We start from the raw sequence: 12,483 nt of genomic DNA on the forward strand, positions 1-12,483 counted from the left end.
ATTCCGCCCAACTCTGAAAGTAATTATTAACTTGTTGCAACCATGAAATCATGACACCTTGAAGGTGAAAGTATTAACAGAAATACACAACACACTTGAGGATAAATGTAGGGGTGGGCATCAATCTGGTTGAACTGATGAAACCAGTCAATTCAAATCGTAATTATCAGTTTGGTTTGATTTTGAGTAAGAAAAAGTCAAACGGTTTAAAAACCAAATCGAACTGTATGTCATTTGGTTTGGTTTGATTTTGAGTATTTGTAAACCCACCTAAACCAAACCAGGCCGTCTACTCGTATATTTATTTATTTATATTATATTTTACATGTACTCTAATTAGATGATAACTATATATGGATGTTGAATTTGAAGTTTGATGGACCTTTGGAGTTATTGATATTTGAATTGTAGCTATATTAGTTTTTGAAATTTGAAGTTTTATGTCATGTTGAGTTTTAGGAAGGTTTGATACTCTAATAAATGAAAAATTATATATGTAGCAAGTTGAGAATTTGTTTGTTGTAATTGGTCTAACCAAACCATTATATTGTAATTAGTTCGGCTATCATTTTGAGATGAAACCGATTGAATCTGGATTGTGCCCACCCTACTGCATGAGGACCTACATGTGTCTGAAAAAAGGTTCTTTTTGACAAAAAACAAAAACAAAAGGTTCCTTCACTTTTTTTTTTATTTAAAATATCCAGATATAGTAATATAGTCATGGACCCAAACCGTTGGTTCTAGTCATGGATCATCATCATTTGGTCCGCGGCCTATGGGCCGAAGTGGGTAGCATGAGGCTCGGCCCATTCTTTTAATTGGATAGGGCCTGGACTCATGATTTGAAACCCTCTATCTACCCACAAGTCTAAGTCGACTCGTTATTTAGGCCTGCTCAGCTCGACTTGTTCTTCAATTAAGTAGGTTCTAGGCTTAGAATTTGAAACCCTTGGCCCGCCTACGATCCAACCCTTCTAAGCCCATTTAGGCTCGACCTGGCCCACCTAGGCCCTATTTTTAATAGATATACACTTTCTAACTTCATTTTAGACTTAATTAAAATAATGTAATTTATAGGATGAATTATCTAATGAGACGTCTTGCGGGTTGTGTTTAAATTTAGCGAAGTTTTCGAGCTCAAAGATTACCCAAATAATAATTTATCAACCCAAAGTCAACATGTACCTACATATTAATTAAAGCATCCATAAAGGAGCCAAGGAAATATTGAAAGACCACCATGAAGCTCATGATGAAGTTATGAAACCAGAGACATGCAAAGCTCATGCTACTTCACACTGCATACTGCTAGCAACATATGCATGCTATGTGTCATGAAAAACAACATATATAGAGGCTATAAAACCATGCATATATACAGAGGTTTTGTTTATTAATTGATCTCTCTATTGCCTTCTCTTTTCTTATTTCACTTCGTTTTTATCTCTCTCTCTCTCTCTCTCAACGAAGAAAATGGCTGCGAAAGGGAAGGATCTTAGCCAACAGCTCGAGGAACTCATCAGCTCCTTGCAAGAACAAGTCAGTCCACCCCCATTATATTGCTTTGCTTATAAATAAATCTTGCTTTCTCTTTTAAGTTTTTGCGAGATTAATATGGTATATGTTTCCTGGCAGGGCATTTTGACCGACTACTTTAATGAACTGAAAGGGTTACAAGATGAAAACAACCCTCGCTTGGTTGACGAAATTATCACCATCTTCCTTCGTGTAGCTGAGGATTACAGAGCCGAACTCACAAGAAATTTGTAATTAATTTCCTTCACTATTTCCATGAACTAATTGGAGTTTTACACACACACAAACACACATATATATATATATTAATTTTGCCGAATTCAATTTTAATTTTAATTAGGAGTGAGCCCGATGTCAACTATTCTGAGGTGCATAAACTCGCAGTCTGGTTTAAAGGCAGTACCACAAGGTAATTGTCAATTATTATCTTTTTTTTGTCATAATTGTCAATTGGATAATTTTTTAGAATATGCGTTACTTTTAGCTCAAATAATTAGATAAATAAAAAATTTGTGTTACTTTTAGCTCTTTAAACTTAAAAGGAAAAATTTATATCTCACCCGTATAAAAGTTCTTGGTTCCGCCCTTGCAAAAATAATATGTGAATGAACCATTTGAGGTCAAAATAAAAGAATAAAGGACATCATTGCTAAGAATTTCTTTTCATATCTATTGGTCTTCTCTGGATTTTTGCATTGTATATTATGAGCTCAAATGGATGCTTCCTAATTTGTTGCACATCCTGGTCTTCTTAATTTACTGCATTTTGGACTTACAGTAATGCCTGTGGCCGGGTTGCCCTTGCCTGTCAAGAGCTCGTTGATGCCAGTGAAGCACAGAACAAAGAAGGGTAAGATTTTATGTGTTCTCTCATGATCCCCAAATAATCTACTAACAAAATTTATGAATAATACATATATGTGTGGTTCTGTGCTTGTAGGTGCCTTGTGGCTCTTGACAATGTCAACCGTGAATATCTTGTCGCCAAAGAGAATTTGAATCGCATTCTTGGGGTAACAGTTATTTTGAATCTTTAATTCCTTTCTCAGTTTTAATTTGCATGTTGCATGTTTTTACATTGTATCACTTCCAAAACCTTATGAAGATGTCATATGTATTTAATTATCGTGCATTTGATTGCTGATTGCAGATTGAAAATAAATGAACACATTGATTTTATAATTAGAGACAAAAAACAATATATGAATAAAAACTTGCCTTGGTAAATTGTCCTCACACAAATGTTCTAATATTCAGAATTTTCTTTTATATAGATGGAACGTGAAATTTATAACATGAGGCTGCCGAAAGCAACATAAGTAGAGAGAGTTCTTATTATATTAGATCATCGATTTCAGAAGATCGTGATGTTTTCTTCATGTTGGCCATGTAATAAGTTTATTACTTCTATGTTTTAGGACAAGGTTTTGGTATTTGGAACTTTTGAATAAGTTCACTGTAAGGTGAACATTATGTGTGTTTAAGACTTTATTTTCTATCCATTTTATAAGTGGACCTTGTTCTTAGTTTTCTATCCATTGTTGCTTGCCTAACTAATCTTTGTGTACAAGTTCTAATCTCCACCATTATTGTCACATATTAATCATTCTTTACTAATATTGTTCTTATTTTTCGTAGTGGATGCCAATTGTAAACTTTATGTTAGAAAGCAGGAAATTACCCTGACGATACTATAAAATCAATGTAGATGGGGCACTCAAATCTGACGATACTAGTCGTGGGGTTGGAGTGATCGTCAGAAATGAGAGGGGTGAGTTTATGGCGGCATGTGTTAAGCGGATTCAAGCTAGCTATGGGGCTAGGCAAACGGAGCTTATGGCTGCAATTGAAGGATTGCGGTTTGCTATTGATATGGGTTTCACTGATGCTATTTTAGAGATGGACGCACAGGATTGCATCAATGGGATTCTTTCAGCAAAGGAGTGCAGTGGAACAGATGGTCTCTTATTTCAGGAGGTGAAATGTCTACTGAATAATTTTCGAGCAGTCTTATGCCAATGGACCCCAAGAAGCAGTAATAAAGTGGCACATTCCTTGGCTCAGTTTGCAATTAGTTGTAGTGAATTTGTTTCTTGGATTGAGGAAGCACCGATATGGTTGCTTCCTGTGCTTGAGGCAGATGTACCCTCTTTTGAACGTTGAATGAAATCTCGTTTCTCAAAAAAAAAAAAAAAAAAGATTTACCAAAAATGTGTTTGGATGTGGAATTACTGAGGAATTTAATGATGTAAATTAATATTCTAGAATTTGTAAAGTTTTTTGTTTGGCTAATGGATTTAACCATAGAATTCAATATTTTAGAACTCCATTTCTCTGGAATTTTAGAAATGACAATTATTTAGATAGAATTTAAAGTTGATATTTATGACCTCCAAATTCCATATTTTTTCCATGTACAATTTATAAATTTCTTTGTTTTTATTTATTTATTTATTTATTTATATAAACACAAGAATTGGTGTATGTCAATTTAGAAATTCTGACTTTTATCCAAATCCCAAGTTTATTTCACCCATCCAAACGCACCGATAGTGTCCAAAGAAAGAGTTAATGTAATCATGGACCCAAATGGTTGGTTCATGCTTGGCAAGGGCAATGAGCACTAGTCCTCCAACAACTACTACGTAAGTGCCCAAGAGCGTCTCCAAGGGAGATATTAAATACAAAATGTTAAATTTGGATTTGGTGACTTATATGGCAATTTGACAATTAGTAAAAATTTAACTCCATCCGAAATGTCAAATATCATATTACCTCATTATATATTTTTAAAATAAATAGGACCTCTATAATTAATATATGCTATATAGAAAAATATTTTTTTTGTTAATTAATAGAGAGGATGTGGGAGCGATTTTCGTCCCACAGGAATATTCGTCTAAGATTCCGTCTTCCCCTTCGTTGTCTCTTTCTTCCCGCAAAATAAATCGGAATAAGAGGACCATACTCGAGTGGGTGTTGGCCAAAGACCCTCCGATGCCTAAGTTAGTTTAAGTGTTTGTAGGAAAACAATAGCTAACGGAAATGGTATAGAGTTGTATGTATGGTGTGAACCGGGTGGCCGGAGCCGTATGTGGTAGCCGGAGCCTTGTGTGAGAGAGAGAAAGAGTATGACAACTAGGGTTTGTGAAAGATAATTTCTACAGAGTTTCAGAGAGGAATTTAGATGTAGGTTTAGAATTACCTCAAGCTTTGGTGTAACCATGTATTTATAGGAGCCTCAAAGGCTAGGGTTTCGGAAGAATAATTCCACATATGAAAAGGAATTATTCTTCCCCAATTTGGAGAGATTGACGTAATTAGGGTAAGAATCAAATAATTGCCAATTGAATCAAATAACTCCCAATTAGGCCCAATAATCCCCAAATGGAAGGAAATATTTGACCTAAGATTTAGCTAAAATTCGGTTCCCACAGAGGACATGCTACCAAAATGGGGGAGAAAAAAAAGAGATTTTGGACTTTCAAACAACTTTTGAAACTGGAAAATTTTATTCTTGTAATTGTCCGACAGGAAGAACATATTGGTTATTTCTAGACTTAAGGTGTATAGGTAAATGATTTTTAACCACTTGAGTTACGAGCCTTTTTTATTCTTCTTATTTCTTGGGAAATGCTATAATATGTTTATTTATTTTCCCTTTATTTTCCTAATAAATACTTATGGAACATATTATATACAGTGTATATATAGAACACGCAAGTAATGTCATTGAGCCCAGAAGGGATCGTCAGTAGAGAGCTAGTTGTGGTTCGGTAATTTAGCTAATTTTCCTGAGAAGATCATATGTTTTCATTATAGAGAACAAACCTTTTCTTCCAACTAAACTGAGAAACTCACAAAGTTGTTTCAAAATTCCACTCTTGTTCATTCTACTATATTGTATAGTGTGTTTGATTTTAATTCATATGATCAAATTTTGCAATTTTGTTGTTGTTTGTTTGTTAAAAAGATCAAATTTATCAGAAAATAAAATTAACACGGAGAAAAATTAATAAAAATTAATTTGAGGTTAAAACAATTGTTATAATGAATAAAATCGGGTTGTAAATTTTATAATTTTTTTATTTATAAAAAGAGTTTAGGGAGAAATTTGCTACCTTCATCACCAGCGCTAGAGCATACCCACAACTTTAAGCCGGGAGGAAAAACCTTGTGTGTCGTTAAATAGTTGTATGGGAGTTTCACTAAAACACCCAAAATGGAGGTTGAAATTATAAAAAAACCCAACACCCAAAACACTTTATAAACACACTCAAAACTCATCATTACACACACTCAACACTCATTTATAAACACACCCAAAAAGTTGACTTTGGAGTTGATTTTGGGTGTATTTCTATGTTTAAATAGTACTTGGATTTTTTTATAAATACATGTTTAGGATTGGGTTTATTTATAAATTTGTATAGTTGTATTTGAGAGTACAAAATTTGGATTTTGGAGCTTTTGGGTGGGAGAGCCCTAAATGGTACACTGGGCAAAAAGAGGGAAAAGTCGGCCCAATTTTACACCTTTAAACCCAAACCGGTTGTGGGCTAGGTTCATATAAACCGAAACAATAAAATATAAATTAATATAAATTAAAAAAATCGATGTACAGGTTTTAACCTAATCTCGCGTGTTCTTATTTCCCCTCAAACTCTCTTTCGGCCGCCACTCTCTTGTTTCCGTCTCACACTCAGTCGTCATTGCTCTCATCTGCCATTGAGGCTTTGCTGCAGAAGCTCTCTTTATTCAGTCTTGGACGGTAATTTCTCTTCTCTCTCTCTCTCTCTCAAACTCTCTCTCTCTCTCTATTCATATGGGTATGCTTCAATTTCTTCTCAATTTCAGCCAATCATATAGTTGATTGAATGTGGATGTTTTTAGTGCATATCTTTGAATTGTGCTATCAGTTCTTGTAAATTGAGACAAGTTTTATGGACCTTGGTTATGAATTTTATGTCTTACAGATAAATCCTATCTTCCTTGTTTAGTTCAATTTTTTCTTCTGTTTATTTGTAGCTGGTTAAGTGTGATATATATTGTTTGGACAGAGATGAAGGTGGTCGCTGCATATTTGCTCGCTGTTTTGGGAGGGAAGACCAGCCCCTCAGCTGCTGATTTGAAGGACATTCTCGGATCAGGTGACTTTTATTTTGAAAACCTTTTTTTCTTTTCATGTATGACTCAAAGTTGCATTATTACTGATTTCGTTCAATAGTTTTTGTTGAATTTGGATTGCCATTTGTGGGTTTGCTTTGCTTTTGATATTTTAAATTGGCTTTGTGATGCGTTTGTAATTATTTTAATCGCGTCTGATGATATTAGTCTATGTAGTCTTTTATATATGGATTAACTGCTGAACCATATTTTAGGGTCTCTCAGATTGAGATGGTTTAATTGTCTAATTTTGATGGGGGCAGCTCCAGTGCTAGAGCACCTGACATCTAAGGAAAGAGTTAGAGTCTTGCGCTCTCGCTCCTTTGAATATTGTGCAATACTATGTCCCTCTGTTAGTCCTTGTTAATTTTCTCTTGGGTTGGCATTGTGGCAGTATTCTTACAATCTATAGGCCTGTTTATAATTGAATTTTCTATATCATCGAAATGGAGATGATTTTTCATTGACATCTGGTCATTCATTAGTCAAAAATTCAAAAAGCTCATGGTTTCCTGTTTAACTAGTACAGAAGAACCTCATATGTGATACATTTAACATTTTGTGTAAAGTCAAGTAATGGTTGCACAAAAAGATGCTTAACATCCTGTTGTCCATAGGAATTTTTAAGAACAAAACCGGTGCATAATTATTTGTTGCGCCAACATTTTTGCACTTGCACATTAAATTAAGTTTTGGTTTGTTTACAGTTGGAGCTGAGGCCGATGGTGACAGGATTGAGTTGCTGTTGTCTGAAGTCAAGGGCAAAGATATTACAGAACTAATTGCTTCTGGAAGGGAGAAGTTGGCGTCTGTTCCATCTGGTGGTGGTGCAGTTGCTTATTCAGCACCTGCAGGTGATGCTGGTGCTGCAGCTCCTGCCGCTGCTGAGCAGAAGAAGGAAGAGAAGGTCGAAGAGAAGGAAGACACAGATGATGTAAGTTCTGTTTAAAATTCTGCTGTAGTTTGTGCCTATATTGCTTCTTTGTTTGCATGTTTGCATGATCTAATTACAATGTTGCTGTTTTGAATGTCTATACTTAAATTTCTTGTTGCAGGATATGGGATTCAGCCTTTTCGACTAAGAGACTTTCATCTGGTGCTTTGCCTGTATCAGAACTTCTCATTTTCATTAATACTTTCATATCGGTGTTATGTTATTAAGTTTCCATTTTGTAGTTGGATTCTCAAAAAATTTTGGTTAGATATGCAAGGGATCAAAGAGATTGCGTCAGATAATTTTTGAATTTTATCTATTTGAGTTGAATTATGGTTGCTTGCCTGTGGTTTATGTTATCGTAGAGTTCATTTCTTGCTTATTTGTGTGGGTCTGTAGATCCGGTTGCCCTTTGCCTCCCGTAGGTTGAGTTTGCCTCCTTTGAGCAAAAGAAGCATCTATGGTTAGGTTGCAAATTTCTTGGATCTTTACATCCTTCTTTGTGCCCTTGAACCAAATCACTACTTTTGTGTCAACCTTTCTGTCACACCATTGTTTGAGCAATTTCAGACCTCAAAGTGACCTTCATTTTCTTCGGTTTTGTTTTTATTCCGAAAATGGCTAGAAAATTCATTATGGTTAAAGTGGCCAACTCATTGCAATATTTGAATAGTTTTTCCTTCCCAAAAATGTGTGACCATGTTTCATTGCTAGCCTTAAGTAGTCACGTTCCCCTTCGACAGATTGAAGAGCTCCTACAGGTTGAATTGTTTTGTTTTGACTAAGAAGCTCACCCTTTAGCAAGTCCTTTGAAATGATAATTATTTCCCCCCAAATGATCGAAATATCACCGTGCGCATATCATTGATACCAATTTTGCTTACCCTCACCACAGAACGACTCTGGTGGTATACCATGAGGCAATAGTTAGGATTCTAGGTTGAGTCGGATGTGGGGGCGCGGGCTTCAAGTCGAATTTTGGCCGAGGCTTTTGTGCCCAACATTTTCCTTCGTGTTTTTTCTTTCTTTAAGTTTGGCACGAATGTTACCATGACAATAATTTTTGAGGACCTTTCCTATTAAAAGGGGCGATAGTATATTAAACTAACACACACAAAACGGATGTTAGGACTCAAACCCAGGACTTTGTCTGAGGGAGTAAATACTCCAAACCGCTACACTAGTGGGTCCTTTGCATGACAATAATTTTTTGTAAAGAAGGAATTTGAGGAAAACTCCTTCGTATAAGTACATAATAATCATACTTACTAAAACACTACTATAGAAAGTTGAAAAACCTTGCAAGGATTTTATAAGGAGTTCGTTCACACTGCCAATTACCAAATAATTTTGGTGTTGAAACCTCAACTTCCTTAGAAAACCTGTAAATTTTTGCATTTTTGATTGGTGCCAACTATGTGAAAAATAAAGTTTTGGGCTGGTGAAAGATTGGAGTTTTTAGTAACTCTTTGCATATTAAGTTGAATCATTTGGAGGTTATTTTAATTTATTGGAAGTATTAAAATATATATATATATATATATATATATATATATATATTGAGCTCAAAGTGGTGAAAAATGGGAGTTTTTAGTGACTTTGAAATGTTTTGGAAATTAAGTTGAATTATTTGGAGGTTATAATTTATTGGAAGTGTTAGAAAAATATTTGGAAACTCTTTTAGGTCATTGGGTGAAATTGGGTCTATATCATTTTTCGGGACATAATAGAAAATATCGTATCATAGCATTTTTAAAGATTTTCAAAACCAATCTTTGAAAGTAAAACGTTCTTCGGAAAATTCAATCTTAAGATGTGTTAAAATCCTCAATTTATTTGAATTTCCTTCTTAAGTTTTAGATCTCGATCATTACATTCCTTGTAACTCCTCTTCTGGGCATTCTCTACTTTCATCTGAATTTCCTTCTAAAGGTTTGTTGTTCTAGAAATTCTTGAAAGTCATATGTTCGAACTACTCATTGAGTCTTACCTTATATTTTAGTTCCTCTTTTTTTTTTTTTTGGTCGAATATATTTTAGTTCCTCAATTGTAAACAAGATGAATCCTTGCCGATAAACATGTGTTCAACCAAGCAACAATCAAATCATTTCGCAACATTTGGTTGTGATTGTGGAAGTTACAATGGTTATGATGGAAGGGAATAAGAATGCTGGTAATCAATAACTTGGAAACCAGCAAAGTGAGCAAGGGAAGAACAATAGTGTGAGGGTCGATATTTGGACCGATTTATGAAACTGAGGAGATGTAATGACAGTTCTTAGGCATAGGTTTGGATTAAGCATAAACAAACCAACTTGGAATATCAATTCTCCACTGAAGTATCATGTCTAGTTAGCGACCCATGTTAGATTTTCTTTATAAGTTCATGATGTTTCACACATCCTGAAATATATAAAAGATGTCCCTCGCGTCATCTTCCTTGAGTACACGATATCTGGATTCATCCAATTACAACAGCAGCGGAACGAGTAAAAGACACCAACGACTTAAGACTTCTCTCTCTCTCTCTCTCTCTCTCTCTCTCTCTCTCTCTCTCTCTATAATGAGATTAGGGTTAGAGAACATATTTGACGAGAGTAGGGTCTTAAGCTTATATATGGCTAGGTCAAGTCGTCTCTACTCATCACCAAGGACCGACTTGACTAACGTTCTAAGCCCATTAAGCAACGGTTCACGCAAAAGGGAATAAATAGGACCCCTTTAATTGGCTTCAATACTTTCCTTATGTCACAAAGTTTTGGGCCTTAAGGTATAACCTAATTTAAACTCTTATCGAACTTAATATAACTTAATATCTAGTGCACTGACCTAAATAAGAGTATAACAACCCACACGTGGGAGGATGAAATTGACAAATGGTGGGACTAGGACATCGTGAAACACCATAAGGGTGAAGTTGCAAACATGATGATCTAGGAACAATTTGAGCAATTACAATCAGTACTTTCCTATCGAGCAGAACAAGCTATTTGGAAACCGCGGTTTTACACATGTAAGAGATAATCAGTACCGCTTTGAGTAGTTTATGGCTTGAGTAAATCTCAAGGGGGAGTTCATAGCAAATTTTAGGGTGTGGCAATTTCTGTATGCCAAGTTAAAAGTGACATAAATAGTAATATTGTATCTAATTGGGACTATAGTGGGAGAAGCAACTTAATTCTATGTTGGAGCCATGCTAGAGTTGACACTACTGTTGTATATAGATATACTAATACAAGCTATTAAGAAACACAACACCATACACAAAATGAAACCCTTTTTCTTTTTCTTTTTTTTTTTGGTGCTGGAATGAAGCTACAATCAACATCATCTTTATAAGTTACAAAAAACAAAAACCTACATCAGGTAGCATACTAACCAAAAAAAAAAAAACTAAACACTAAGTGAAGCCTATTGGAGCTAAGCCAAAATTGACACATCGTTACATGCGGTGGAGCCAAGAGTGGTAGGTAAAGTCTAGAATAGGTCTCGCTAGAGGAAACCTTCACCAGAGAAGTTTTAACAAAATGCCTAACGTCAGAGAGAGTGAAGCCTCTTGTTTTTCCAAATTGTCCTTTTAGAATCTTCAGTTTCGTCTATAAATTGACTTAAACATACCTTGTTGGTACGTGTGCAAAGCTGCCGCAAGCTATCCAAGACTTCACTTCCATAGAAAGAGACGATGTTGAATTCATCAAATAGATCTAAAATCCAAGAAAATGATTAAGAACGAAACGTTTGTGACAATTGAGACTGAAGATAGGATTAAGTAAAACTTAGTGTAGAAATTTGCACCGTTGATCATTGTGTTAGCCGAGGCTAAGGCCCAACTTATCTTAAGGCTGAAAATCATCTTAGAGATAACTGTGAGGATTCCAATTATCAGAGATCAACTTCTGATCATTTGGAGTCATTAAGGGTTCTAAGCATATTAAAGGAAAATATTTATCCAGTTGTCATTGAAGAGTTCGTGTTTTAGAGATTGGTCATTCAACGATTATGTGTACGAGATGAAACTTGATCGAGACCGACATTTTCAATTAAGAGGAGTTAATAGATACGTAATCGAGCAGAACAAGCTATTTGGAAATTGGAATTTTACAAGTGTAAGAGATGATCAACAACCCCTTGAGTAGTTTATGTCTTGAGTAAATCTCAATGCAAGCTCATAGCAAATTTCAGGGCGTGACAATTACTATATGTCAAGCTAAAAGTGACATAAATAGTAATATTGTGTCTAATTGGGACTATAATGGGAGAAGCAACTTAATTCTATGTTGGAGTCATGCTAGAGTTGACACTACTATTGTACATATGGGTGGTTGTGGTTCGGTAACCGCGAATTTTTCTCCAAACCGCAAACCGACTGACTATTTGCGGTATGGTGATTTTTGAAATCGCAAAAAGTAGTCGGTTACCGTGAATTAGCGGTTTAAAACCGCAAGTTCTTTTTGTGTCATAAAAATCCAATCTTCCACATTTTAGACCTAATTTTGATGCTTCTTTTGAAGCCTTTTGATTTAAAGCATACTTTAACCCAAAAATATAAATTCACAACCTCAACTTCTCAAACATATATAAATTCACAACCTCCTCAACTTCTCAAGCATTCACAACCTAAAGAAAATTAAAGTTACAATTCAAAGCATTCCAATTAAAGTTAAACTTCTCAAGCATTCACAACCTCAACTTCTCAAGCATTCCAATTCCAAATCCTTTAAAGTTACAAACCAAAAGGAAAATGCAATGCAAAATGAATTAAAGTTACAACCCAAAGGAAAACTCCAATTCAAAGTTAATTAAAGTTACAAACTAAAAGGAAAATGCAATGCACCAATGTTACA

At 35.0% G+C, this 12,483-nt stretch overlaps 2 protein-coding genes across 6 annotated transcripts; both read left to right on the forward strand.

Annotated features, from left to right (window-relative positions):
- The first annotated feature begins 1,404 nt into the window (after positions 1-1,404).
- LOC148921559 (histidine-containing phosphotransfer protein 5-like) lies at positions 1,405-3,854 on the forward strand. Of its 4 annotated transcripts, none has more exons than XR_016122376.1 (7): positions 1,405-1,542; positions 1,639-1,769; positions 1,880-1,948; positions 2,318-2,389; positions 2,480-2,552; positions 2,814-2,928; positions 3,178-3,851. XR_016122376.1 is itself a non-coding variant. In XM_089042092.1 (6 exons), the coding sequence occupies exons 1-6, from the start codon at positions 1,477-1,479 to the stop codon at positions 3,223-3,225; spliced, it is 459 nt and encodes a 152-aa protein (XP_088898218.1). In that variant the 5' UTR covers positions 1,405-1,476; the 3' UTR covers positions 3,226-3,854. The 4 variants fall into 4 exon arrangements, 2 of the variants coding, with proteins under 2 accessions (XP_088898218.1, XP_088898220.1); XR_016122379.1 differs by having other exon boundaries at positions 3,248-3,848; XM_089042092.1 differs by lacking the exon at positions 2,814-2,928 and having other exon boundaries at positions 3,178-3,854.
- Positions 3,855-6,160: 2,306 nt separating this feature from the next.
- LOC103327006 (large ribosomal subunit protein P2B-like) lies at positions 6,161-7,977 on the forward strand. 2 transcript variants are annotated; one of them, XM_008229278.2, is made up of 4 exons: positions 6,161-6,310; positions 6,600-6,689; positions 7,413-7,639; positions 7,761-7,977. In XM_008229278.2, exons 2-4 carry the CDS (start codon positions 6,602-6,604, stop codon positions 7,785-7,787), a joined length of 342 nt encoding a protein of 113 aa, XP_008227500.2. In that variant the 5' UTR covers positions 6,161-6,310; positions 6,600-6,601; the 3' UTR covers positions 7,788-7,977. The 2 variants fall into 2 exon arrangements, with proteins under 2 accessions (XP_008227500.2, XP_088911245.1); XM_089055119.1 differs by having other exon boundaries at positions 6,197-6,310; positions 6,568-6,689.
- The last annotated feature ends 4,506 nt before the right edge of the window (positions 7,978-12,483 follow it).

The sequence above is a fragment of the Prunus mume genome, linkage group LG1 (assembly GCF_029339155.1).
Source record: "Prunus mume cultivar Tortuosa linkage group LG1, ASM2933915v1, whole genome shotgun sequence".
NCBI lineage: Eukaryota > Viridiplantae > Streptophyta > Magnoliopsida > Rosales > Rosaceae > Prunus > Prunus mume.